This window comes from Cyprinodon tularosa, unplaced genomic scaffold (assembly GCF_016077235.1).
Source record: "Cyprinodon tularosa strain WSP-4 unplaced genomic scaffold, ASM1607723v1 ctg859, whole genome shotgun sequence".
Classification (NCBI taxonomy): Eukaryota; Metazoa; Chordata; class Actinopteri; order Cyprinodontiformes; family Cyprinodontidae; genus Cyprinodon; species Cyprinodon tularosa.
The window spans coordinates 470,893-496,987 of record NW_024039628.1 but is presented as its reverse complement, the minus strand read 5'-3'; the positions used below and the strand labels follow the sequence as shown (position 1 = coordinate 496,987).

The window sequence follows — 26,095 nt, the reverse complement described above, 5'->3', positions numbered from 1 at the left end:
ATATAAATACCCATTTAATACCCAGTGCAATAACTTTATATATAAATACCCATTTAATACCCAGTGCAATAACTTTATATATAAATACCCATTTAATACCCAGTGCAATAACTTTATATATAAATACCCATTTAATACCCAGTGCAATAACTTTATATATAAATACCCATTTAATACCCAGTGCAATAACTTTATATATAAATACCCATTTAATACCCAGTGCAATAACTTTATATATAAATACCCATTTAATACCCAGTGCAATAACTTTATATATAAATACCCATTTAATACCCAGTGCAATAACTTTATATATAAATACCCATTTAATACCCAGTGCAATAACTTTATATATAAATACCCATTTAGTACCCAGTGCAATAACTTTATATATAAATACCCATTTAATACCCTGTGCAATAACTTTATATATAAATACCCATTTAATACCCAGTGCAATAACTTTATATATAAATACCCATTTAATACCCAGTGCAATAACTTTATATATAAATACCCATTTAATACCCAGTGCAATAACTTCATATATAAATACCCATTTAATACCCTGTGCAATAACTTTATATATAAATACCCATTTAATACCCTGTGCAATAACTTTATATATAAATACCCATTTAATACCCAGTGCAATAACTTTATATATAAATACCCATTTAATACCCAGTGCAATAACTTTATATATAAATACCAATTTAATACCCAGTGCAATAACTTCATATATAAATACCCATTTAATACCCAGTGCAATAACTTTATATATAAATACCCATTTAATACCCAGTGCAATAACTTTATATATAAATACCCATTTAATACCCAGTGCAATAACTTTATATATAAATACCCATTTAATACCCAGTGCAATAACTTTATATATAAATACCCATTTAATACCCTGTGCAATAACTTCATATATAAATACCCATTTAATACCCTGTGCAATAACTTTATATATAAATACCCATTTAATACCCTGTGCAATAGCCCTGTTTAATAATCCTGTTAGATAAGAAACTTCGGCCACTTTACACCCACACAAATACACACTACCGTTCAAAGGTTTGGGGTCACATTGAAATGTCCTTATTTTTGAAGGAAAAGCTCTGTACTTTTCAATGAAGATAACTTTAAACTAGTCTTAACTTTAAAGAAATACACTCTATACATTGCTAATGTGGTAAATGACTATTCTAGCTGCAAATGTCTGGGGGTTTTTTTGCAATATCTACATAGGTGTATAGAGGCCAATTTCCATATCTGAGACTGGCCAATAAAAGAAAAAGATTAAGATGGGCAAAAGAACACAGACATTGGACAGAAGAAAACTGGAAAAAAAGTGTTGTGGACGGATGAATCCAAGTTTGAGGTGTTTGGATCACAAAGAAGAATGTTTGTGAGACGCAGAACAAATGAAAAGATGCTGTCAGAATGCCTGACGCCATCTGTTAAGCACGGTGGAGGTAATGTGATGGTCTGGGGTTGCTTTGGTGCCGGTAAGGTGGGAGATTTGTCTGAATTAGGAAGGCTATCACTCCATTTTGCAACGCCATGCCATACCCAGTGGACAGCGCTTGATTGGAGCCAATTTCATCCTACAACAGGACAATGACCCTAAACACACCTCCAAATTGTGCAGAACTATTTAGAGCAGAAGCAGGCAGCTGGTATTCTATGGGTAATGGAGTGGCCAGCGCAGTCACCAGATCTGAACCCCATTGAGCTGCTGTGGGAGCAGCGTTACTGTATGGGACGCAGGAAGTGCCCATCCAACCAATCCAACTGGTGGGAGCTGCTTCTGGAAGCGTGGGGGGCAATTTCTACAGATTACCTCAACAGATTAACAGCTAGAATGCCAAAGGTCTGCAATGCTGGAATTGCTGCAAATGGAGGATTCTTTGACCAAAGCAAAGTTTGATGTAAAAAAAAAAAAAAACATTTTCAAATACAAATCATTATTTCTAACCTTGTCAATGTCTTGACTCTGTTTTCTATTCATTTCACAACATATGGTGGTGAATAAGTGGGACTTTTCAGGAAAACACAAAATAGTTTGGGTGACCCCAAACTATTGAACGGTAGTATACACTCACCGGCCACTTTATTAGGTACAACTGCTCATTAACACTTAATTTCTAAGCAGCCAATCACATGGCGGCAACTCAGTGCATTTAGGCATGTAGACATGGTCAAGACAATCTCCTGCAGTTCAAAGCGAGCATCAGTATGGGGAAGAAAGGGGATTTGAGTGACTTTGAACGTGGCATGATTGTTGGTGCCAGAAGGGCTGGTCTGAGTATTTCAGAAACTGCTGATCTACTGGGATTTTCACGCACAACCATCTCTAGGGTTTACAGAGAATGGTCCAAAAAAGAAAAAACATCCAGTGAGCGGCAGTTCTGTGGGCGGAAATGCCTTGTTGATGCCAGAGGTCAGAGGAGAATGGCCAGACTGGTTGGAGCTGATAGAAGGGCAACAGTGACTCAAATAACCACCCGTTACAACCAAGGTGGGCAGAAGAGCATCTCTGAACGCACAGTACGTGGAACTTTGAGGCAGATGTGCTACAGCAGCAGAAGACCACACCGGGTGCCACTCCTTTCAGCTAAGAACAGGAAACAGGCTACAATTTGCACGAGCTCATCGAAATTGGACAATAGAAGATTGGAAAAACGTTGCCTGGTCTGATGAGTCTCGATTTCTGCTGCGACATTCGGATGGTAGGGTCAGAATTTGGCGTCTACAACATGAAAGCATGGATCCATCCTGCCTTGTATCAACGGTTCAGGCTGGTGGTGGTGGTGTCATGGTGTGGGGAATATTTTCTTGGCACTCTTTGGGCCCCTTGGTACCAATTGAGCATCGTTGCAACGCCACAGCCTACCTGAGTATTGTTGCTGACCATGTCATCCCTTTGTGACCACAATGTACCCAACTTCTGATGGCTACTTTCAGCAGGATAATGCGCCATGTCATAAAGCTGGAATCATCTCAGACTGGTTTCTTGAACATGACAATGAGTTCACTGTACTCAAATGGCCTCCACAGTCACCAGATCTCAATCCAATAGAGCATCTTTGGGATGTGGTGGAACGGGAGATTCGCATCATGGATGTGCAGCCGACAAATCTGCAGCAACTGTGTGATGCCATCATGTCAATATGGACCAAACTCCCTGAGGAATGCTTCCAGCACCTTGTTGAATCTATGCCACCAAGAATTGAGGCAGTTCTGAAGGCAAAAGGGGGTCCAACACGTTACTAGCATCGGGTACCTAATAAAGTGGCCGGTGAGTGTGTATATATATATATATATATATATATATATATATATATATATATATCTGCCGGCAGAATATGTTTGCTTTTATTATCCTGCTGCCTGCAGTTTGGATTATTTAGATGAAAAACACCTACCAGCCGCCGCGGTGAACCGCGAGGAGGCGACCCAGCCAGAGGCTGCTGTTGAATGGGATCCTACTGACAGCGCACCGCTGGTATGTCGGGGTCTGAGCGGCTCCGACAGAAATAATATTGGAAGGCAGGATGTAATCTGGATGAACTGACTGCAGTGATTAAGTTTTCAGGTGTATTTTCTCACTTAAAAACATATTAAAACTACTTTATTCTCACCGATAGTGAAGCTCCACCCACTGCGCGTCAGACACACTTTGCACCTTGAGCCAGAGCAGCAAAGCTGCTTCAGCCGCGCGTCAGAACTAACTGGTACAAGCAGCAAAAATGAAGCAGCAGACGCGATTTTTCTGTTCCTGCTGCGTCTGGCGTGAACGTAGCAATACTTTGAACGGCCGGTTCACACCGATGTCGAGCGGTTGAAGTTCCTTTGTCAGACCTCCCGCTATAACAGCGAGCACAGCGTTCATTTGTTTCACCATGTTTTTCACATCAGCTGTGAGATGGGCACGCATGGAGTCACAGATTAACAGCGATGGTGATGCGTGGAAAAAAACCACCTGGTCTCCTTACAGTCACCTCCCTCAGCCACTCTTTCATCATCTCCTCAATGAGGAGATGAGGAGTTCTGCATAAAGCACATACCTGTTCTTTTATACACAATCCACGCCCACACTTCCCCCTTTAACGTTCTCATGGCAGTCTCAACGTCCGCAGTAACAACACACATAGGGTGCGCCACACTTTAGGGCACGCCGCACATTTTGGGGGAAAAAAAAGACGTTTATATGCGGCTTATAAATATGTATCTCCCTTAGAGATAGGGTGAGAAGCTCGCTCATCCAGGAAGGACTCGGAGTAGAGCCGCTGCTCCTCCACGTCGAGAGGTTAGGATGCCTCCTGGATGTCTCCCTGGTGAGGGGTTCCAGGCACGTCCCACTGGGGGGAGACCAAGGACACGCTGGAGGGACGATGTTTCTCTGCTGGCCTGGGAACGCCTTGGGGTTGCTCCTGAGGGGCTAGAAGAAGTGGCTGGGGAGAGGGAAGTCTGGGCCTCCCTTCTTAGGCTGCTGCCCCCGCGACCTGACCGCGGATAAGCGGAGGAAGATGGATGGATGGATATATATATATATATATATTTATATATATATATATATATATATATATATATATATATATATATATATATATATATATATATATATATATATACATATATATATATATATATACATATATATATATATATATATATATATATATATATATATATATATATATATATATATATATATATATATATATATATATATATATATATATATATATATATATACATATATATAAACAGAGGATGCTGTTAAGAAGATGAAAAGTTGGTCATGTGGTTAAGAAGTTGGTACCAAGGCGCTGTGGGAGACGGCTGCCAGTAGCTCTCTAGTTCTTAAACTTTTTTTTTTTTTTTTTTTTTTTTTAACCTTTTTAACCTATTTAACCCCTTTTTCTTCTACTGTTTTATTCTTCTTGTTTATTCTTATTGTGCACTTTACATTTATCCTGTGGATATTTCGAACTTAATATGCAACAAAGAGCCACTTTTCTCACTTATTCGAGAGAGGAACTGCTGGCACTGCGTACAATGCAACGAGCCGGAATACGACATCCCATCCCCGGGGAGCTGAGGAGGAGACCCAGGGGCTGCAAGGCTGGGGCTAAGCTAAAGGCAGAGCTAGCGGAGAATCGGAGGCGCTACAAGCCATCGATTCCCTCCGTGATCATGGGGAATGTGAACTCGCTGCCGAACAAGATCGACGAGTTGTCCGCGTTGAACAACCAGCGGATCTACCGGGAGAGCAGCGTGTTCATCTTTACGGAGACATGGCTAAACCACCTCGTACCGGATGCTAACGTGGACCTGCCGGGATTCACTGCTGTGAGAGCTGACAGAGACACTAAAGCAAGCGGAAAAAGCAAAGGTGGGGGACTCATCATGTATGTCAACAAACGCTGGTGTAACCCAGGACATATCTCTGTAAAGACAGTCTCATGTTGCCGGGACCTCGAGCTGCTAGCTGTTAGCCTGCGGCCATATTATCTACCGAGGGAGTTCAGTCATGTGATCACTGTCTGTGTTTACATCCCTCCAAGAGCGGACGCAGCCAATGCATGTGAGAAGATCCACTCCGTCACAGCAAGGCTGCAGACACAGCATCCTGAGGCATTCATGATCATTTCTGGGGACTTTAATCATGTAACCTTGGACTCTACTTTGGCTGTCTTTCACCAGGCTGTAGACTGTCCTACTAGAAACAACAGGACAATAGATCTGCTGTATGCTAATGTGAGGGATGCATACAGAGCGACTCCCCTCCCCCCACTAGGGAAGTCTGATCACAACCTGGTTCACCTACAGCCACGGTACACCCCCCTGGTCCAGAAACAACCGGTTACAACTCGCACCATCAGGAGGTGGTCCCCTGAGATAGAAAGTGCCCTCAGAGACTGTTACAACATCACAGACTGGGACGTGCTCATCAACCCACATGATGAGGACATTGAGGGGATGACACACTGTCTGACAGAGTATCTCAACTTCTGCGCAGACGTGGTCTCCCCTGCCAAGACTGTCCGATGTTACCCGAATAACAAGCCCTGGGTAACGCAGGAAGTTAAGGCTGTCCTCAACAAAAAGAAGGCTGCTTTCAGGAGCAAGGACAGGGAGGCCATGAAGGCAGCACAGCAGGAGGTGAAGCACTGTGTGAGGGAAGCCAAGGACAATTATAGGAAAAAAGTGGAGCAGAAGCTGAGGGACAATAACATGCGGGAGGTCTGGGAAGGTGTGAAGACCATTACAGGTCACAGCACAAAGACCAGAGCCACAGGGGGGACAATGGAGAGGGCGAACGAGCTGAACAACTTCTTCAACAGGTTCAACCAGCCCATGTCCCCTCCATCCCCACCCTCACTGCAGCCACCTCTCCTCCTTCCCTCTACACACCTCCCTCCAGACATCACAACACCCCCTCCCCCTCCCCCACCTCAACACAATCCCCGCCTCACATCACAACGGATCAGGTCAGAGGACAGCTGAGGAAGCTCCGGTCCAGGAAAGCAGCAGGCCCAGACAGAGTGTGCCCTAGACTACTCAAGACCTGCGCTGCAGAACTGGGGGAGCCAGTACAACGGATCTTCAACCTTAGCCTGCAGCTAGGGAGAGTGCCCACCCTCTGGAAGACATCCTGCATCGTGCCGGTACCAAAGAAGAGCAGGCCCAACGAGCTGAATGACTTCCGACCGGTGGCACTCACTTCACACCTGATGAAGACGTTGGAGCGGCTCTTCCTCGGCCTTCTCAGACCCCAGGTGCAACACGCCCAGGACCGCCTGCAGTTCGCATACCAGCCAGGTGTTGGTGTGGAGGATGCTATCCTCTACATGTTACATCGAGTCCACTCCCATCTGGATAAGGGAAGTGGCACTGTGAGGATTCTATTTTTGGACTTCTCCAGCGCCTTTAATACCATCCAGCCCCCCTTGCTCCATGACAAACTGAGTAAGATGGGTGTGGACCCCCACCTGGTGCACTGGATTTCGGACTACCTCACTGACAGCAGCACAGCAGCAGCACAGGAGCCCCCCAGGGCACTGTGCTAGGCCCTGCTCTCTTCACCCTGTACACCGCGGACTTCTGTTACGATTCGGAGCTGTGTTACATCCAGAAGTACGCCGATGACACAGCCGTCGTTGGGTGCATCAGGGATGACAGAGAGGAGGAGTATCGGAGTCTGGTGAGGGACTTCACTGCATGGTGCCACACCAACCACCTACAGCTCAACACCTCTAAGACGAAGGAGCTGGTCATCGACTTTGGGAGGTCCAGACCAAGACCACGACCAGTTCTGTTAGGGGGAGCTGAGGTGGAGGTTGTGGACTCCTACAAATACCTCGGGCTGTGGCTGGACAATAAACTGGACTGGACAACACACACCAGCCACCTGTATGGCAAGACACAGAGTAGGATGTACTTCCTCAGGAGGCTGCGATCTTTTAACATCTGCAGCAAACTGTTGTGGATGTTCTACCAGTCTGTGGTTGCCAGCGTCCTTTTTTACACTGTGGTGTGCTGGGGGGGCAGCACATCTAAGAAGGACACCTCCAGACTGGATAAACTGATCAGGCGGGCCGGTTCTGTGGTCGGCATGAAACTGGACTCACTGGTGACGGTAGCAGAGAGGAGGACACTGGACAAACTGCTGGACATTATTGACAATGTCAGTCATCCCCTGCACACCGTCATCAGCAACCAGAGGAGCCTGTTCAGTGGGAGGCTGCTCCTTCCCAAATGTAGGACCAACAGACTCAGGAACTCCTTTGTCCCTCATGCCATCAGGCTCTATAACTCCTCTCTGGGGGGGAGTAGGAAATAGGGTTAAGAGAACAGAAGTGAAGGAGTTGTAGATACTCGCTTTGGTTTTTATAATCTGGACACTCTTTTTTTCTCAACCATTCAAGTGCAATACACTACATAACTGTTAATTTAAGTCATTGTTTTTTGCTATAGCCCTCTGTGTTTATTTGTCTATCCTCATCCCCCAATACATCTTCCTACACCTTATTTAATTGATTTTCTATTCTATTTTTCTATTGTATATACTGTGTCTAAACATCCTCTTTTTTTCTTATATGTGCAATTTTTCCTGCTACTGGAAATACAATTTCCCGAAGGGAGTAATCCCAAGGGATTAATAAAGTCAAGTCTAAGTCTAAGTCTAAGTAGTCCAAACTTGTAGCTCCTTTGTTGTTTGACATTGTTTCGTTTATCTGCAGGAGATTATGGACCGTATCTATAAGAATGTGATGATGAAGGTGGAGGAGATGAATTGCTTCCAGCGAGCAATCTTCATCCGAGCATACAACTACAAGCTGGAACAGCTGTTAAAAGGCCGCAGCACCCCGCTGTGTGACAGGTACACAGCCAGGATTTGAACATGTAAATATAAGAATAGCAGAAATGAATGTTTTCTCCTCTCTTTCCTTCCTGTTGAAATAGGTTTGTGTTCAGAAAGGTTCGTTCTCTGCTTGGTGGTCGAACCCGCGTCTTGTTATCAGGTGGGGCTCCTCTCTCCGCCGCCACGCAGCGATTCATGAACGTGTGTCTGTGTTGCCCAGTGGGTCAGGGATATGGCCTGACAGAGACCTGCGGCGCTGGGACTATATGTGAATGTAAGCTAGAATATTTGTTGGTATCTAAACTGTCTGTCTTCACGTTTGCCTTGGTTTGCTTTAGATCCGTTATATGAAATAGAAACACAGAGAGAAACAGATGCAGCTTTTCTTTTCCCATCCGCATGAAATCACCTCTGACCCAATCTTGGAGTTATCTAACCAAGAACAAATTAAAAAATAAAAACTGTTCATTTGTTTATAAATGGCACCATTTCCCCTCTGACTGTCACATGCAGTATTTTGTAAAATTATTTTGTATTTAGTTTAATTCAATTTAGTTAAGTTTATTTCTCATAGCTCTTAACAGAGACAATAATGTCCGATTGGTTCTAAGTTTTCAATCCAAAGAAAACCAGCTGGTTGCATCCAGTCATTGAAGACCCGCTTCTCTTAGATCAACCTGCAGAAATGATTTTTGCCAACATTTAGTCATTGACTCTTCAGCAATCCCTCACAACAAGCATGCTTGTAGCAACAGTGGAGAGGAAAAACAGGAAGAAAGCTCATCAACAGCTCAGCTGTAGAGGTGGTCAGCAGCACCACATTCATCACAGACACCCTCACCTGGACTGGAAACACCACCTCACTGGTCCAAAGGGCCCAGAAGCGCTTGGACTTCCTGCCCCCCCATCCTCCCCACCTTCTCCAGAAGCACCATAGAGAGCGTTCTGACCCCCCCATCCTCCCCACCTTCTCCAGAAGCACCATAGAGAGCGTTCTGACCCCCCCATCCTCCCCACCTTCTCCAGAAGCACCATAGAGAGCGTTCTGAGCAGCTGTCTCACTGTGTGGTGTGGCGGCTGCAGCGCCTCAGACTGGAAGAAGGTGAGAACAGCAGAGAGGATCATGGGGGCTCCTCTTCCCTCCATTAAAGACATTTCATCCCAGTGCTGCGTGTCCCGTGACATCATCAATGACCCCTCACCCCCCCACCATGGACTGTTCTCCATGCTGCCCTCTGGGAAGAGGCTTCCCAGCATTCAATGCAGGACCAGCAGGTTCTGCAGCAGCTTCTTCCCCACCGCCATCACACTGATGAAAATGAATCTAATCACAAATTGAGACTCGGCTTCACGCTTTAAACATCATATTTGCACTACATGGTGAATTTCCAAATCCCTTTAAATAGAACTCAACTTCTACTGCATTTTGCTCCATATTTATTTATTTATTTATTTTGCACATTTTGTCTTATAAATCTGGAAATGGTGAGTGGCGATAAAATGTCCTGGTAGGTTAGCAGTTGTTGACTTTTTCATAACTTATCCAAACCCTGATTCATATGGACACATTGGTAGGAAATGATCACAAATTACTGCTAATAGAGATTTAAAGACAAGTTGCCCTTATTTAGTATTTGTTTCAACAGCTTGAAAGCGAAGAAATAAGGAGGATCAACTGAAATTTGGATTGGGAAAGTAGGTTAGAGCCTGGACTGGATAAAGAGAGAAACCAGTTAGTGGTCTTTGCAGAGCTAAAGAATATTTATTTCATCTGGTTTGGTAAAAATTTAAGCCATTTACTTCTCAATAAAGAAGACATTTCTCACCACTTCTTAAACATAAAACACTCTCTGTCATTAGTATAACAGCTCATCTATTATATTTTGTTTCTAGAATATTTAGAATGTTTTAATAGAAATGTCGTCAGGCTTTCCCAGGCAGGCTAAACCCTGCGGTCATTTAAGTTAGGAAAACACTGACAGTTCCTCCGGGGAGAGGTTGCCATGGCACGGGAGCAAGTGAGGTTGTGTTTGCATGGCAATAAATGCAGGGCTTTGATGCCTGTGGGCTTTCCAATAATGTTTATCTGTTTTTCTGTTCCAGACTGGGATTACAGCACTGGTAGAGTGGGAGGGCCACTGGTTTGCTGTGAGATCAAACTCAAAGACTGGATTGAGGGTAAGTAGGACGGCATCATATAATGCATCATCTCATCAGACCATCCAGCACTGCGTTCCAAACTAAAACCAATAGTTTGGCTTTCAGTCTTCTAGGAAAGCTACCAGTAGTTTCTCAATAACCTTGTAAGGAAGTCACCAAATGTTTAACTAATCTTTTCATCTCATGGCTCATAACTTATTTTGATGGTGCTCTGCTAAATCTTGATTGCATCAATCTTAGTTTACTGCTTGCTTCCTGAGCCACATGGAAAGAAAAGATAAAGCTTCTTTTTTTGCAGTCATTAAGTTTTCTGCTCTGATTTCAATCAATGACGTCTGAACCCCGTCTGTAGGCGGTTACCGAAGCACCGACAAACCTCATCCCCGGGGAGAGATTCTGATTGGTGGACCCAACGTCACCATGGGATATTACAACTGCAAGGCAAAAAACCAGGAGGACTTTCTGGTTGATGAAAACGGCCAGCGATGGTTCTACACTGGAGACATTGGAGAGATTCATGAAGACGGGTGTCTCCAGATTATCGGTATTTATGGCTGATCATAGCAGAGGAGCCTGGTGTGGATGTCAGACCCAGAGTTGGTTAACTCTGCCCCCACCTCTGTGCAGAGGCATAGCCTGCTCATGTTTATGGGTCGACCTGTGCAGCTGGCTCCTCAGGGTCTATCTACGGCACCCCAAAAGGAAAAAAGACTATTTTCCAAAGAAATACAAATTAGATTTTCCTAAAGCTCAGAAACAGACACATAAACTTACAAATCATATTCTGCATAATATTGATTATTAAATATGCAAATAAATACATTATATTTAGCTGTTCTTTATGTCTGATTACATGAAAGACTCCCAGATAACTTGCAGAAACCAAATTTTCTCTTTACTTCAGAATCTAGTTCTGAGAAATTAAATCTGCATTAATCATCTTTAATGTTCCTACATTTATATTAATAATTAACCTTTATTTCAGTTGTCGGCTTAAAGACCAAAAAAACTTAAAGGTTTTATGGAGGATTTTCACAAATTTTTTAAAAGACCCACCTTGTGCCCTGTAGCCACTCCCAAGAGGGAACGCCTATCAAATGCGTGCGAGAGCGTGCACGAGCCCATTTCTCCTCGTGCACACTCTATTTAAAAGTTGTTGTTCTGATCGCTCATAGCAGGTTACGTGTCTGACCGACCGCCCTGACCCCTCAATCCCTCCATCACTATATAGAGCGGGGACTCTATAGTGAACTTCATAGTGAACTCAGTTAACTGACCGTTCAGACAGACGATCACTGCTTTTTGCTCCCCTTGGTCCACTGTAAAGTGCCGGCGCCATCTTTGTTATCACTCACCGCCTGTTGGGTAGTGACAGCCTATGGCGAAGGCAGGCCGCAATGACAGCAAATCCCATAATGCTTTGTGAGGACAGCTCTCCGTGCAAAGCATTCTGGGATATATTTGCCTCTTCTGAGGCCTTTGTTTCCTCCTAATCCAATTTGTAGACACTTGTTCTTTTCCGACTCTCGGCCTTTTTCAAAGAACCGTGGTGAGAAAGTTGAGCTTCAGTGACCGTCTGAAACCGCAGCTCACCACAGATATACGCCTGAAAGACAAACAACGCTAACGGGACGAGCGCGTAGGACGGCCTTACGTTAACATTTCACCAGAATGATTGACAGGTAGGAGGACCACTGATTGAGATGATTGTCCCAGAAATAAAAGATCATCCTCTATACCTTTAATATAAAACATAATATAGAACTTTCCACTGTCGGTTAAAACTGCTGGCTGTTTTCAAGGGGAATTACTGTGAATTATGTCCTCATGGGATCAGCTGGTAGGAGGGGCCACAAGGCAACCAGTGATTGCCTGATGGGGGCATGGCCACCCCTGGCCCCCCATCTAGCTCCGCCCTGCTTGTTGTGAACATGAGTTCCAAGCTGCTCTCTGTGTTTCGCTCCAGATCGTAAGAAGGACCTGGTGAAGCTGCAGGCGGGAGAGTACGTGTCCCTGGGCAAGATGGAGGCTGTGTTGAAGAACTGCCCACTGGTTGACAACATCTGTGTCTATGCCAACAGGTTTGTGTTAAAAGAAACAACAGGTGCAACTGACTGATTCAAATCAAAGGAACTATCAGACAAAATGCCAGGTTGAGGATCTAATGTGATGGTTGTCAGAATCTTTGCACTTTTTCTGTAAATTTACTCTGTTCCACGATAAAACAGAATAGCTTCAGCGTATTGGAGACGGACATGAGGCTGACTACAGCTGCTGGACACTTTCTGGCATGAAAGATTAATCTGAACAAATTAAAAGGTATCTTGGTGGATTTTAGCGAAAACAGGATAATATCAAACACACCATAGGAGAAGAATTAAAGGTGGATTTAAGATTAAGGGTCTAGTTACATATTCTATCAGTAACAGTCTGGTTCACATAGAAAGGTTCTCTGATTACATTCTGACTTTATTTTTCTGTCTTAAACGTTGGTTTTGCTCCATTTGATAGTAAACTTCAGATGTTTCTGTATCTAAAAGTAGAAGATTATAGCATCACGGGTATAATATGGTGCAATAATAAGGAAGTAATATAGCAGAACAAGTTTCCAGCTGGGTGTGAAATGAAAGAGCAAAACAATCTAGAATGAGTAGGAATGAATGTTGGCATTCACTGAAGGTGGAGCTAAAGCAACCTGGGAGATTTCAAAGCCAAACAGCTTCCATTCCCTGAGTGTTTATTCAGCCATTCACTGCGATAACAAGCTGTTTCCTTCAGATTGGAAAGTTTTAACTTCCAGCTCACACTCAGGCATCCCTCGCTCCATGTATGGAAACACATTCCACCTGATAATGCACATGCATGCATATCTCTGTGGCTGCAGCTCCTTATTCGGCTGCACAGCTGCTCTGGATCTTTTTCCTTTCATTGCAGAAGTTGTCTGTTTTTTCACTCCCTTCAAAGCTGCTTCATCTGATTGTCCTCCCTTACAGTGATGAGACATATGTGATTGCGTTTGTGGTGCCTAATCAGAAGCAGCTGCTGACTCTGGCTGGCCAGTACGCCATCAGAGGTACCTGGGAGGAGCTTTGCAACAGTGAGGCCATGGAGGAGCTGGTCCTTAAAGTCATCTCTGAGGCTGCACTGGCAGGTAAGAAGAAGCTGAGAAGAACCTACTCTAGTGGAGGTACCAGTTAACGTGCTCTTACTTTTTATTGCAGCCCAAATGGAGCGCTTTGAAATACCACGCAAGATCCGTTTAATCCCAGAGCCCTGGACCCCTGAAACCGGATTAGTGACCGATGCATTCAAGCTCAAACGCAAGGAGCTGAAAACACATTTCAAAGATGATATTGAAAGAATGTACGGTGGAAAACAACCATGAGCAGCAGATTGACTCTGATATAGTGTGATTCCATTAGAGCAGCAATCTTCATCTTCAGCACAAAATCCCACTTCATGACGCCTCAGTTCCCTTGTTAAACCAAGGAAGTAGTCCTAATATGCTGAATTTCCTAATCCTGCAGGCCAGGACACAGTTAACCTTTCTGCTGCTTTTGTTTTGTCTCCGGTTTTGTCCTGTTTGTCTCTGGGCTTTGATGTCCCCCCCCCCCCCCCCCCCCCCCCCCCCAAACACACTGAGACATAGAAATAAGGATGATCTTAGTGGGGTCAGGTGTGTGATGACCTTGGCCACTATGATGGAGCTGAGATCATTTCTAATAAAGTCTGAGATAGCAGAAGGGTCCAGTATGGAGGCCCTTCAGTCTGTAGTCCATCAAATTATCCCAGTAACTGAATACAAATCATTGCAGCTGCATGTGACGTCCATGTCAGCAAAAAAGAAAAAGAAATAGAACTGTATTGATCTCACAATGGAGAAATTCCCTCTTGGCTGCCATTGTGTGGCGTCCGGGGAGCAGGGTGGGGTTAAGGCTCTTGCTCAGGGACCCAGAGTGGAAGTCTGTGGGGATCAAACCGGGCATACTGCTCTAACCACCAGGCCACCACCTCCAAACCTCTGCTGTGGTAGAACATCTGAGAAAGTTGCAATGAAGGAAGAGCGCGGCGCGAACCGAGGGCTTATCGTGTCACCCTGGTTTTATGCTGATATTAGATTTTCCTTCATGCAGACTTGAACAGATTACTGTCCTTACAGATTGTCACCTGTTGCGCTTTAGTGATTCTGAAACATGCCTTTCTGATTTTAAACTGATCCTTAGAGTAAAATACAGCATTGATCCAGGTAGAGGACGGCAGAGGAAGATAACGCATGGCTGCTACAGGATCTCCATGCCTCAAAGCAATGCTCACACACAAATATTTATCTGTAATTTTCTCTTGGAAAATGAGATGCAATGATTTTAATAAAGCTATTGTTTAATCTGAATGTTTTAAATGTATTTTTGTTCAGTCAATCTAAGGAAATCTTTGAGCCCAGAACACATCTGAGCCAAAGCAAAGCAGCAATCCTTCGTCATTGAACAGAGCCGGTAGAGATTGCTGGCCCTGGAGGATTCAGGTCCAGAGATTAAACCTTTCTTAGTTTTCCTTTATCTTGTCTATTCTAGCAGGTGATTAGTCCCTAATGCTGGTTTTGATGCTTTAGATTTATCTTTCAAACAACTTGTTTTCAGTAGGGCAGTCATGAACCTCTTGGTGTAATAAAAGAGGACAGATGGACCTAATATTCAAGGTGAGACAGGCAATGGGAAAGTTCAAAACATTAACAGAAGATAAACAGACAGAACAGAAGACTGTGGATCTGAGCGCCACAGTGGCTGCAGAAGGAGGGGGGGGGACTACCCGATCTCTGACACTGGAGGGAGAAACACCGGTAAGTGACAATGATCATCTGACAGATGATTACCTGAGTGAGTCACCTGGTTTACCAGTTCACTCCATCGTCTCTGACGAAGGCAGATTCCAGCCGATGGACAAGCCAAATGAGCTGCGGACATCAGTGTCCCCCGACTCAGAAACCCCAGCGAGCAGGCAAGGATCAGATCCAGGTCAGGGATACAGATCAGACTGGAAGAGTGCTGGAATCCAGGAATCCTCAGGCCGATCAGGGGTTCCGATCCATACAGGAACAGACAGATCCACACAGAGCGTGAAGGCAGGTTCAGAGCTCCATGCATCGAGCAACCAGCCCAGAAACGCACAGATGCAGAGAGGAAGAATCCAGCAGGAGTCCAAAGATGGTTCAGGCGAATAAATCAGACAGGGACAGACAGGCTCAGTGGTTGAGAGGGAATGGAATCAGAAACCACCAAAGAAAAGCTGAAAAGCTCTTACCACTAGAGCTAGTGAATAAACTCACTGGAAGACAACGGCTCTGAATAATCTCCTCACTTGAACAAGGAAATTAACCTTGGACAATTCAAACTAACGAAACAGAATACGCAGATATCAAACAATGATCTGGAACAGATAGGGGGGCTGAGCCGTATATCAAGCAGAGGGAGCAGGTGAATAAGATGAATGATAATTAGAGAGCAGGATGGGAATGGCAAGTGAATGAATGAAGCGAGTAATGAAGGTCAGCTATCAGGGCAGATCATCACACTTGGGAATATGAAGTGTTCTAGAACAGGAATGCAACCCCAAATATAGCAGAAAATCTACAACAGAATGGCTGAAAAACTAAAGCCCTGATGTGTTACCGATCAAAAATTCAGATCTGAAACTGAATTAACTGCTGTAGAATTATGATGAAAATGAAAAAGAGAGATCATATCTCTCCTATCCTGGCTTCTCTTCATTGGCTTCCTGTTAAATCCAGAATAGAATTTAAAATCCTCCTTCTCACATATAAAGCCTTAAATGGCCAAGCTCCATCTGATATCAGAGATCTGATTGTTCCTTATGTTCCTAACAGGTCACTTCGCTCTCAATCTGCAGGTTTACTAGTGGTTCCTAGAATTTCTAAAAGTAGAATGGGAGGCAGATCTTTTAGTTCTCAGGCTCCTCTCCTGTGGAACCAACTACCAGTTTTAGTCCGTGAGGCAGACACCCTGTCTACTTTTAAGGCTAGGCTTAAAACTTTCCTTTTTGATAAAGCTTCTAGTTAGAGTGGCTCAGGTTATCCTGATCTATCTCTATAGTTCTGCTGCTATAGGCTTAGACTGCTGGAGGACATAGGGACCCCTTTTTCATCATTCTGCTTCATTCTATCTCTATTCTCTCACTCTGCAGAATCTGTTAGTTCAATCTCTAACGTTCTGCTCTCTCTGCTTTTTCTCATAGTAGCTTCATCTGGTCTGTTCCTGTTTGGCTGTGACTCCATCCTGGAGAGAAATATCAGCTGTGTTGCTGCCATCAACAGCTCATCAATAACGTCTCTCCACTGTCGCTACAAGCATGCTTAGTGTGAGGGATTGCTGAAGAGTCAATGAGTCGATGCAATCAGCTGGTTTTCCTTAGATAGAAAACTTTGAATCAACCTGACTGGATGATCTGGTTTAATCGATTCTGTAAAGTGACCTGAGGTGACACAATGTGAATTGGAACTATAGAAATAAACGGAATAAATGAGGAATGGATTAATAAAACCTGTAATTTCTACTAAGAGACTTAGTAAAACATGGATAGTAAAATTCTCACCCAATATTTAAAAATAAATACAAGCATGTATTTATGATTTGATATCCTAACCCTGCTGCCTTGCAGCAAGAAGGTTCTGGGTTTGATTCCCAGCCTGGGGTCTTTCTGCATGGAGTTAGCATGTTCTCTCTGAGGATGCGTGGGTTCTCTCCAGGTACTCCAGCTTCCTCCCACAGTCCAAAAACATGACTGTTAGGGGAATTGACTTCTCTAAATTGTTTTTAGGTGTGAGTGTGAATGGTTGTTTGTCCTGCGTGTCTCTGTGTTGCCCTGCGATGGACTGTCCAGGGTGGACCCCGCCACTCGCCCATTGCCTGCTAGAGATAGGCACGAGCACCCCTCGCTACCCCACTCGGGACAAGCAGGTCAGATAATGGATGGATGTTAATTGGCTTCTCAAAATTCCCGTTGGGTGAGTGTGTGTGAATGGTTATTGGTTTGTTTTTAAAATACTGTTTCAGTCAAAAAAATTGAGACAGTTATATCGATCCATCTATTGCCATCCCTCCAACAAGGTCTTTCTCCATCTGTTTGTGGGTTAGATGTGAGACCAGTCTACGAGTGGCAGGGTGACCAGTCTACGTGTGGCAGGGTGACCAGTCTACGAGTGGCAGGGTGACCAGTCTACGAGTGGCAGGGTGACCAGTCTACGTGTGGCAGGGTGACCAGTCTACGAGTGGCAGGGTGACCAGTCTACGAGTGGCAGGGTGACCCTAACTCTAAGAGGCAGGATCACAGAGACAGAGAGTTTTTGGACTGGGGCAGGAAGCCGGAGTACCCGGAGAGAACCCACGCATGCTCAGGGAGAACATGCAAACTCCATGCAGAAAGAACCTGGACGGGGAATCGAACCCAGAACCTTCTTGCTGCAAGGCAGCACTGTGCAAAAACCTCCAAAATAGAGAAGAGGAACAAGCAGGCAGAGTTTATATAGATGCAGGAACCTGTTTCAGTGAAGAAATTCACTGGAAATCTTTTAAATTTTTATTTGCCAAAATATATGAAAACTTTCATATCTGTTTTGCACCCCTCTGTGTTCGTCTTCACACATAAAATACATTAGACTATGTTCCTCGGACATGAAAAACTGATGTAAGCCCTACAAGGTCTTAAAATGTTTTCTTTTGTGGATTTTTCATCTTCAGCTTCTTTGCAGTTGCCATTTTTCCATGACTTCCCCTCTGGACTACTTTCCTCTGGACTCCAGGGAGCCCTTCAGAAAGAATCTATGAGCTCATTTCACCAAGAATCCCCAGAGAGAGGAAAGTTTTGCTTTGATTAAAGAAGAAGAAGTATTATTCCTCTGTGGGTCATTTGCTAAGGGATCATCTTACAATCGGACCAGTCCGTCTGAGTCACCATGACGCTAAAACTTCTCCATATAAATAACTTCAGTTGTGCTCAGATCTCAGTGGGGAAGGAGAGACTCCGCTCTGCAGCTCGGTGAGTTCCTTTGTCTGTTCAAGCTTTTATAGTTTTTACTTTTCTGGAAAAGGTTTTCTGGGGGAGCAAAAAACTTGAACTTATTTGTTCTGTAGGATAACAGATTCATGAAGGCGCCATATGTTTCTGAATATCTAGAAAATAAAAAAACATAACGAGTGCAAAAAAAAAATTAATGCATTTTCCATCTACTTAAGCCAGAGATGGGGACTCGAGTTTGTGACTCGTACTCGAGTCGCACTTAAGTCGCATATTTAAGGACTTCAGACTCGACTTAGACTCGTGATTTCCGACTTGTGAACAATATTTTATTCCAGTGTAAAAACACTTAAAGTGTTTTTTTTTTTACTAACTTGACTGATCGCCGCTCGCCTTACCCGCACACAGAAGAGGTAAAAAAATAAAAATAAAAAAAAAACTCAAAGACCCAAACCGTGAAGCACTCAAGTTCAAGTGTTTTATTTATACAAAAAGCCACAGCAGAAGTGGCATAATAAAACAGTCCTTTTCTTCTCCTGATAAAACCTAAAATTCAAGAGTTTTCCTTAAAAATCAGAGGCTGGAAGTTGGGCTCCGCTTGTTATGCTGCTTCAGGTGCGAGTGATCAGCCTGCAGCACCCACTGGCTGATCCACAGACTCTGCGGCGCTCCAGCACTGTTCCACTCCCTGGCGTGCCACACCCCTTTCCACACCGATCCAGCTAAAAAGAGAAGCAAGGAGAACGCCAGCATCCACGCGTCAAAACCCCGTCGGAAGATATATTCCTGTTTATGCTTTAAGCGAGGGGGAGCGCTACTTACAGGCGAGGTTCCTCCTCTGCCCTAATACTGTGGGCCATCTGTGCACACGGATCCCGGCAGCGCGTCCGTCTCTGTCACCTGCAGATTCCGTTCTCCTTCTCCTTTCCTTCAGACTCCTTTTATGTCGGCTTTAATCAGCCCTTGCTCACACCTGAGCGCAGCATTACGCAGCGCAATCAATGCACTCCGCCTCCTCAGACAACTACTTCAGTCCAGTGCGCATGGATTGTCACAAGGGAAAAACAAACCAAAACAACCCAACATGCAGGAAAAATTCTAAAGTCTAAAATAAAGGAAAACAATCATATAAAAAAGAAACATCAAAACATGCAAAGCTCAAGAAGAAAAACAAATCATATCTTCCTCTCCAAACATGCAAAGCATAACATTTAAATGAAGAAAACCATAAATCATTTTTTTCCCTACGCAACACACTGACGTCACTGACGCAACAGTACGTGACATGTATGCCCGTGCGCATGCATGCATGCAACCCATACAGATATGGAAGCGGTGATAACCCCCCCCCCCCCCCCCCCCTGTTTCGGTGCCACCGTTCATAATAACCTTTGGCTACAAAAACTTTACATAAGGCGGGAATAAAAGAGCAGCAAACTGCAGCTTCTTTAGAAAAAAATACACGATGCTTGGTCCACATCTAATTTTATCAGCCACAGTGCAGTGCAGGTGTACAGCCAGGGACAAATAAGGCAATAATTCAGGACCTTATTATTTCATGCAACCTCCCCTTGTCTTTGATCGACAAGCCCAGCTTTAAAAGCTTCATGGCAGTGGTAGAGGAGAAATATGTTGTGAATAATGGTGTAAATTGGCGCTAAATAAATAAACTGAATTGAATTGAAAATACTCTCCGCCAAGTCATTAAGTTACAAAAAGTTATTGCCACAATCTTTCTTTTATAAAAGTATTGTTATTGTCCTGCTATTTATTTAGGGTTTTTCTTTATCTCTTGTAGTTGCTAACCTCATATGTATTAATAAAAAGCAGGATTGTGATTGTTTTTTCCCCACAGTCCTCATTTTCACTTAAAAATAAAAGAGCAGACATTTACTGCTAAAACTAGAAGAAGTTGTAACCACAAATGTCAGGTAAATACTGTAAGAAAATGCAAAATTTATCTGGAAAAAATGTTTGTGCTTTTTTTAATTGTATTTTTCATTTAGCAGTTCAAGATAATGATAATTCCATAGATATAATAGCGACCTTTAAGCTATACCATTTCAGTGACGGAGATGAAAACACAAGGAGAAACAAGCAAGCACGAAAATTATTGCACTTTTTTTAATTAATCAAGTGATTAGAATTTTTTGTGCGATTAATTGATTTTTGCTACAGGCCTTCTCAAGACTTTAGACTTGACTTGGACTAGCAAAAAATGACTTGTGAACATGTCTGACTTAAGCATATTTAGTTATTTGTTACTATTATTTCATTTCCTTTTTGTGTGCAGTGGAATCTAATCATCTAATTCAAACCGATCTCTGCGCGTTTAACGCGCCCAAATCTTACTTTAAGAAAAAAAAAATAACAATCATAACTCATTTAACGTTTCTGCATTTTTTCCTCATATTTTAGGCTTTTATCCTGAACTGAAAAAGAAATGGAACATCAGGAAAACTTCACAGCAGCGTCTGCACGCCTCTTGCCGCACGCGACGGCCGCCAAAGAAAGCGGCGGAAACGCGCATCTCTACGTATTGATAGTCATGTCTTTTTACGGAGTGTTTCTCTGCGGAATCATGCTGGGATATTTCCGCTCCAAGAGGAAGGAGGAAAGGAGGAGTAACATCTTCACGCGCCTGGTGCACGAGGAGGAGCAGAGGGAGTGGGGCGCCCTGTCTCCGAAGCACAGCCTCACCTTCCCGGGCTCGGGGCTGCGGGCGCTGCACGTTTCATTGCCGTTTTGCGGTAACCATGGCAACCACTCTGGGGCCCTACGTCACGAGGCTTTCCTGCCGTCTCCGCTGGCGTGCGCGCTCTGCGCGGAGCAGAGCAGCGTCAGCTCCCTGTGCTCCTCCGCAGACACGCGCGTGACCATTGAGGAAGAGGAGGCAGACAGAACCTAACCCTGACAGCGGCAGCAGAAGGGAAACCTGCACCAGCGGAGACTCAGGCTGAACTTTCCCAGGACTTTTAAATAAAATCACAAAATCATAAAAATTCACATTGAAAGATGCGAAAATCTGCTGGGAACCAAAAATGACCTGAAATGCTTCATGATCAAAGGAGGCAGTTGGTGTGTTTGCGACTAACTGGGTCTAAAGTCTTCATACCTTCATTGTTTTCATGCACCTTCAGCTGCAGTTTGTTACTGAGCAGCAGCGCCCTCCTCCGACCTAAAAGCTGAACTACATTTTATTTTCCTTAATGCAGCTGTTTAGATCCCAGAACTGATTCAGATTACAGTATTTATTCATTTACTAGATGAATTTGGCTCCTCCTGCGCCATCCAGCACCACCCCACCCCACCCCTTCTTGCTGCTGCCACCTCACTGGATTGTGCCGATGACTCATCCTGCGGGGGGGCGGGGGGTGTTTGTTTCCTTTTGTAGTACCACAACATACCTGGAACACACTTGAAGGGTTAAATTGGTTGTAGCTTCATGGTGGACACATTTGTTCACAGAACAGCAACGGTTTAGGTTTACTTGATGAAAGCAAAGCACTGTAGGTTATATTAATGCATGTGTTTGTTATTCCTGCAGTTTTAATTTAAATGAACACATTGGGAGTGTTACAGTAAAAAAATAAATGCTTTTAAAAGGAAAACAACTGCTCTTTTCTTTCTGTAACCTTCTTATTTCACCAGCGGAGGGCAGTGTTTATGTGGGTGCTTAGAAATATGCAAATAAATGGTTAAAAAAACTACAAATCAGCTGTTTTTTGGTACAGTTCAGTTAATTTCTATAGCTCTAATTCACATCAAGGCACTTTCCAGTTCACCAGATCATCCAGTCAAAGATTCAAAGTTTTCTATCTAAGGAAAACCAGCTGATTGCATCGACTCATTGACTCTTCAGCAATCCCTCACACTAAGCATGCTTGTAGCGACAGTGGAGAGGAAAAACTCCCTTTGAACAGGAAGAAACCTCCAGCAGAACCAGGCTCAGTGTGAGCGGCCATCTGCTGAGGCCCACTGGGGTTCAAGGAGACAGAAGCAGACATAGAAAAAGAAGCATAGATACAAAAGGCAACTGTCAACCAGCTCCACAGGCGGCCCCGTCCAGGAAACACACAGCCAGGCAGACGAGCTCCGAGCCAGCTCCCATGTCAGAGGATGAAGAGAGCACATCCAGTTAGTCACAGTCAGAGAAACAGGACTACACTGGAAAACAGGCCAAGCTCCAACATCTAGAAACAAAGGTGTTGATGGCAGCAGCACAGCTGATATTTCTCTCCAGGATGGAGTCACAGCCAAACAGGAACAGACCAGATGAAGCTACTATGAGAAAAAGCAGAGAGAGCAGAACGTTAGAGATTGAACTAACAGATTCTGCAGAGTAGGAGAATAGAGATAGAATGAAGCAGAATGATGAAAAAGGGGTCCCTATGTCCTCCAGCAGTCTAAGCCTATAGCAGCAGAACTATAGAGATAGATCAGGATAACCTGAGCCACTCTAACTAGAAGCTTTATCAAAAAGGAAAGTTTTAAGCCTAGCCTTAAAAGTAGACAGGGTGTCTGCCTCACGGACTAAAACTGGTAGTTGGTTCCACAGGAGAGGAGCCTGATAACTAAAAGATCTGCCTCACATTCTACTTTTAGAAGTTCTAGGAACCACTAGTAAACCTGCAGATTGAGAGCGAAGTGCTCTGTTAGGAACATAAGGAACAATCAGATCTCTGATATCAGATGGAGCTTGGCCATTTAAGGCTTTATATGTGAGAAGAAGGATTTTAAATTCTATTCTGGATTTAACAGGAAGCCAATGAAGAGAAGCCAGGATAGGAGAGATATGATCTCTCTTTTTCATTTTCATCAGAACTCTGGCTGCAGCATTTTGGATCAGCTGAAGGCTTTTAACTACAGTTTGTGGACTTCCTGATAGTAAAGAATTACAATAGTCCAGCCTTGAAGTAACAAATGCATGGACTAGTTTCTCAGCATCACCCCTGGACAGGAGATTGCTCATTTTTGCAATATTCCTCAGATGAAAGAAGGAAATTCTAGAAACCTCTTTGATATGGGATTTAAATGACAGGTCCTGATCAAAAACAACACCAAGATTTTTTACTTTATCATCTGAAATCAGTTTAAACTCTGACCACCCAGGCTGCAGACCTGCAGAGTCTTAGTTTAACAGACCTCTCTGCAGCTTCTCTACTGTTACCCACTCTTTACTCCATCCAGACAGGGTCTTACCCATGTCTAAAATCTAATAAATTAGCAAAGATTCCTAAAGGAGTAAATCACGATAATCTAAAAATGAAAATAACTCCAATTGGGGAAAAAGTTAAAACCCTGACCTTTAACCCTCCCCCTGACCTTAAGCTAAATTTAATTCACACTATTCCTCTAAACTGATTCTCTAAGGTTAAAAATGTCCTGGTCCCCCTAAGGATAGTAAACAGACCAGAAACAGTCCTAAATAGATAAGATAAATAAGAACACGGACAATCAACTGTCTCACAATCCCACAAACGACAGAAAAGACGGCTCGCTACAGCATCATTACCCTGATCATCCCAGCAGTCAGGACCAGTCAGAGGAAGCTGACTTGTTCCTTTCACTCACTTAGAAATATGCAGTTATGAATTTCAAGTTTTTTGGTTTGTACTTTCATAGCGGTTTCTGATGGACCAAAGTGTTTTACTCTACCTCAATTCTATTCAGTTTATTTCTATAGCTCCAAGTCACATCAGGTCATCTCAGGTCACTTTCCAGTTCACCAGGTCATCCAGTCAGATTGATTCAAAGAGTTCTTGCAAAGCAGTCTGGGAAAATTGCTCGTATAGTGACCATCAATGACCACTCATTTTAAAGATGCATTGCGGGAAATTTGGAGTCCATTACTTTTTCATCCGCTAGACTTTCGGACACTGAAAAGATGTGACCACTATATAGTGCCCTATAGAGGGGCTAGAGCAGACATTCAGAAACAGCCTCAGTGTCCTCTGTCTCCACCCTCCTTACAGGCAATCACCTTGTTTTATTTGCTGATTCAATCAGCAAAGCTCTGCTGTAGTTTTGTTCCAACAATAAAAATAAAATCAGTCAGAAGGTCGGTTCGACACCATTTTTAAAAACAAACATTGCATGTCTTTTAGACAAGGATCTTATTAGGAAATGAGAGGCATTAATTCACAAAGAATCCAATATTTATAGGGGAAGGATTCTCAGAGCGTGTCTAAATGTCCTTAATATTCAGAAAGTTTCACGTCCAAATCCTTCCCAGACATTACACACTTCTGTAACAGATTCCTTCCTTCCTTCCTTCCTTCCTTCCTTCCTTCCTTCCTTCCTTCCTTCCTTCCTTCCTTCCTTCCTTCCTTCCTTCCTTCCTTCCTTCCTTCCTTCCTTCCTTCCTTCCTTCCTTCCTTCCTTCCTTCCTTCCTTCCTTCCTTCCTTCCTTCCTTCCCTACCAACCAACCAACCAACCAACCAACCACAGGAAAAAGAGAACTTTCTTTTGGGTCACCCAAACTATTTTGTGTTTTCCTGAAAAGTCCCACTTATTCACCACCATACGCTGTGAAATGAATAGAAAACAGAGTCAAGACATTGACAAGGTTAGAAATAATGATTTGTATTTGAAAATGTTATTTTTTTTACATAAAATTTTGCTTTGGTCAAAGAATCCTCCATTTGCAGCAATTCCAGCATTGCAGACCTTTGGCATTCTAGCTGTTAATCTGTTGAGGTAATCTGGAGAAATTGCCCCCCACGCTTCCAGAAGCAGCTCCCACCAGTTGGATTGGTTGGATGGGCACTTCCTGTGTCCCATACGGCGGTCACGCTGCTCCCACAACAGCTCAATGGGGTTCAGATCTGATGACTGCGCTGGTCGCTCCATTACCCATAGAATACCAGCTGCCTGCTTCTGCTCTAAATAGTTCTGCACAATTTGGAGGTGTGTTTAGGGTCATTGTCCTGTTGTAGGATGAAATTGGCTCCAATCAAGCGCTGTCCACTGGGTACGGCATGGCGTTGCAAAATGGAGTGATAGCCTTCCTTATTCAGACAAATCTCCCACCTTACCAGCACCAAAGCAACCCCCGACCATCACATTACCTCCACCGTGCTTAACAGATGGCGTCAGGCATTCTGACAGCATCTTTTCTTTGCCACTCTGCCCTGAAGCCCAGAATTCTGCAGCCGCCTCTTCACTGTAGATGTTGACACTGGTGTTTTGTGGTACTATTTAATGAAGATGCCAGTTGGGGACCTGTGAGGCGTCTGTTTCTCAAACTAGAGACTCTAATGTACTTATCTTCTTGCTCAGTTGTGCAACGCGGCCTCCCACTTCTTTTTCTACTCTGGTTAGAGCCCGTTTGTGCTCCTCTGAAGGGGCTAGTACACACCGTTGTAGGAAATCTTCAATTTCTTAGCAATTTCTCGCATGGAATAGCCTTCATTTCTAAGAACCAGAATAGACTGTCGAGTTTCAGATGAAAGTTCTCTTTTTCTGGCCATTTTGAGCGTTTAATTGACCCCACAAATGTGATGCTCCAGAAACTCAATCTG

At 43.7% G+C, this 26,095-nt stretch overlaps 2 protein-coding genes across 3 annotated transcripts in view; both read left to right on the top strand.

Moving 5' to 3' along the window:
• Nucleotides 1-14,152, top strand: part of acsl3a (acyl-CoA synthetase long chain family member 3a) — a 73,293-nt gene extending 59,141 nt beyond the window's left edge. The window contains exons 9-15 of one of the 2 annotated variants that reach the window (XM_038273126.1): nucleotides 8,262-8,401; nucleotides 8,485-8,657; nucleotides 10,487-10,561; nucleotides 10,896-11,087; nucleotides 12,510-12,624; nucleotides 13,537-13,690; nucleotides 13,765-14,152. In XM_038273126.1, the coding sequence (XP_038129054.1) occupies nucleotides 8,262-8,401; nucleotides 8,485-8,657; nucleotides 10,487-10,561; nucleotides 10,896-11,087; nucleotides 12,510-12,624; nucleotides 13,537-13,690; nucleotides 13,765-13,806 (891 nt within the window). In that variant the 3' untranslated portion in view covers nucleotides 13,807-14,152. Of the gene's footprint in view, nucleotides 1-8,261; nucleotides 8,402-8,484; nucleotides 8,658-10,486; nucleotides 10,562-10,895; nucleotides 11,088-12,509; nucleotides 12,625-13,536; nucleotides 13,695-13,764 lie in introns of both variants that reach the window. The other variant, XM_038273125.1, reaches the window with a different exon arrangement.
• Nucleotides 14,153-18,378: 4,226 nt separating this feature from the next.
• kcne4 (potassium voltage-gated channel, Isk-related family, member 4) lies at nucleotides 18,379-21,479 on the top strand. The gene is made up of 2 exons (XM_038273106.1): nucleotides 18,379-18,592; nucleotides 20,990-21,479. The coding sequence occupies exon 2, from the start codon at nucleotides 21,015-21,017 to the stop codon at nucleotides 21,477-21,479; it is 465 nt and encodes a 154-aa protein (XP_038129034.1). The 5' UTR covers nucleotides 18,379-18,592; nucleotides 20,990-21,014.
• The last annotated feature ends 4,616 nt before the right edge of the window (nucleotides 21,480-26,095 follow it).

Excerpts from the sequence above, each read along its gene's own strand:
- kcne4 (XM_038273106.1), top strand. The coding sequence starts at position 21,015 with ATGGAACATCAGGAAAACTTCACAGCAGCGTCTGCACGCCTCTTGCCG.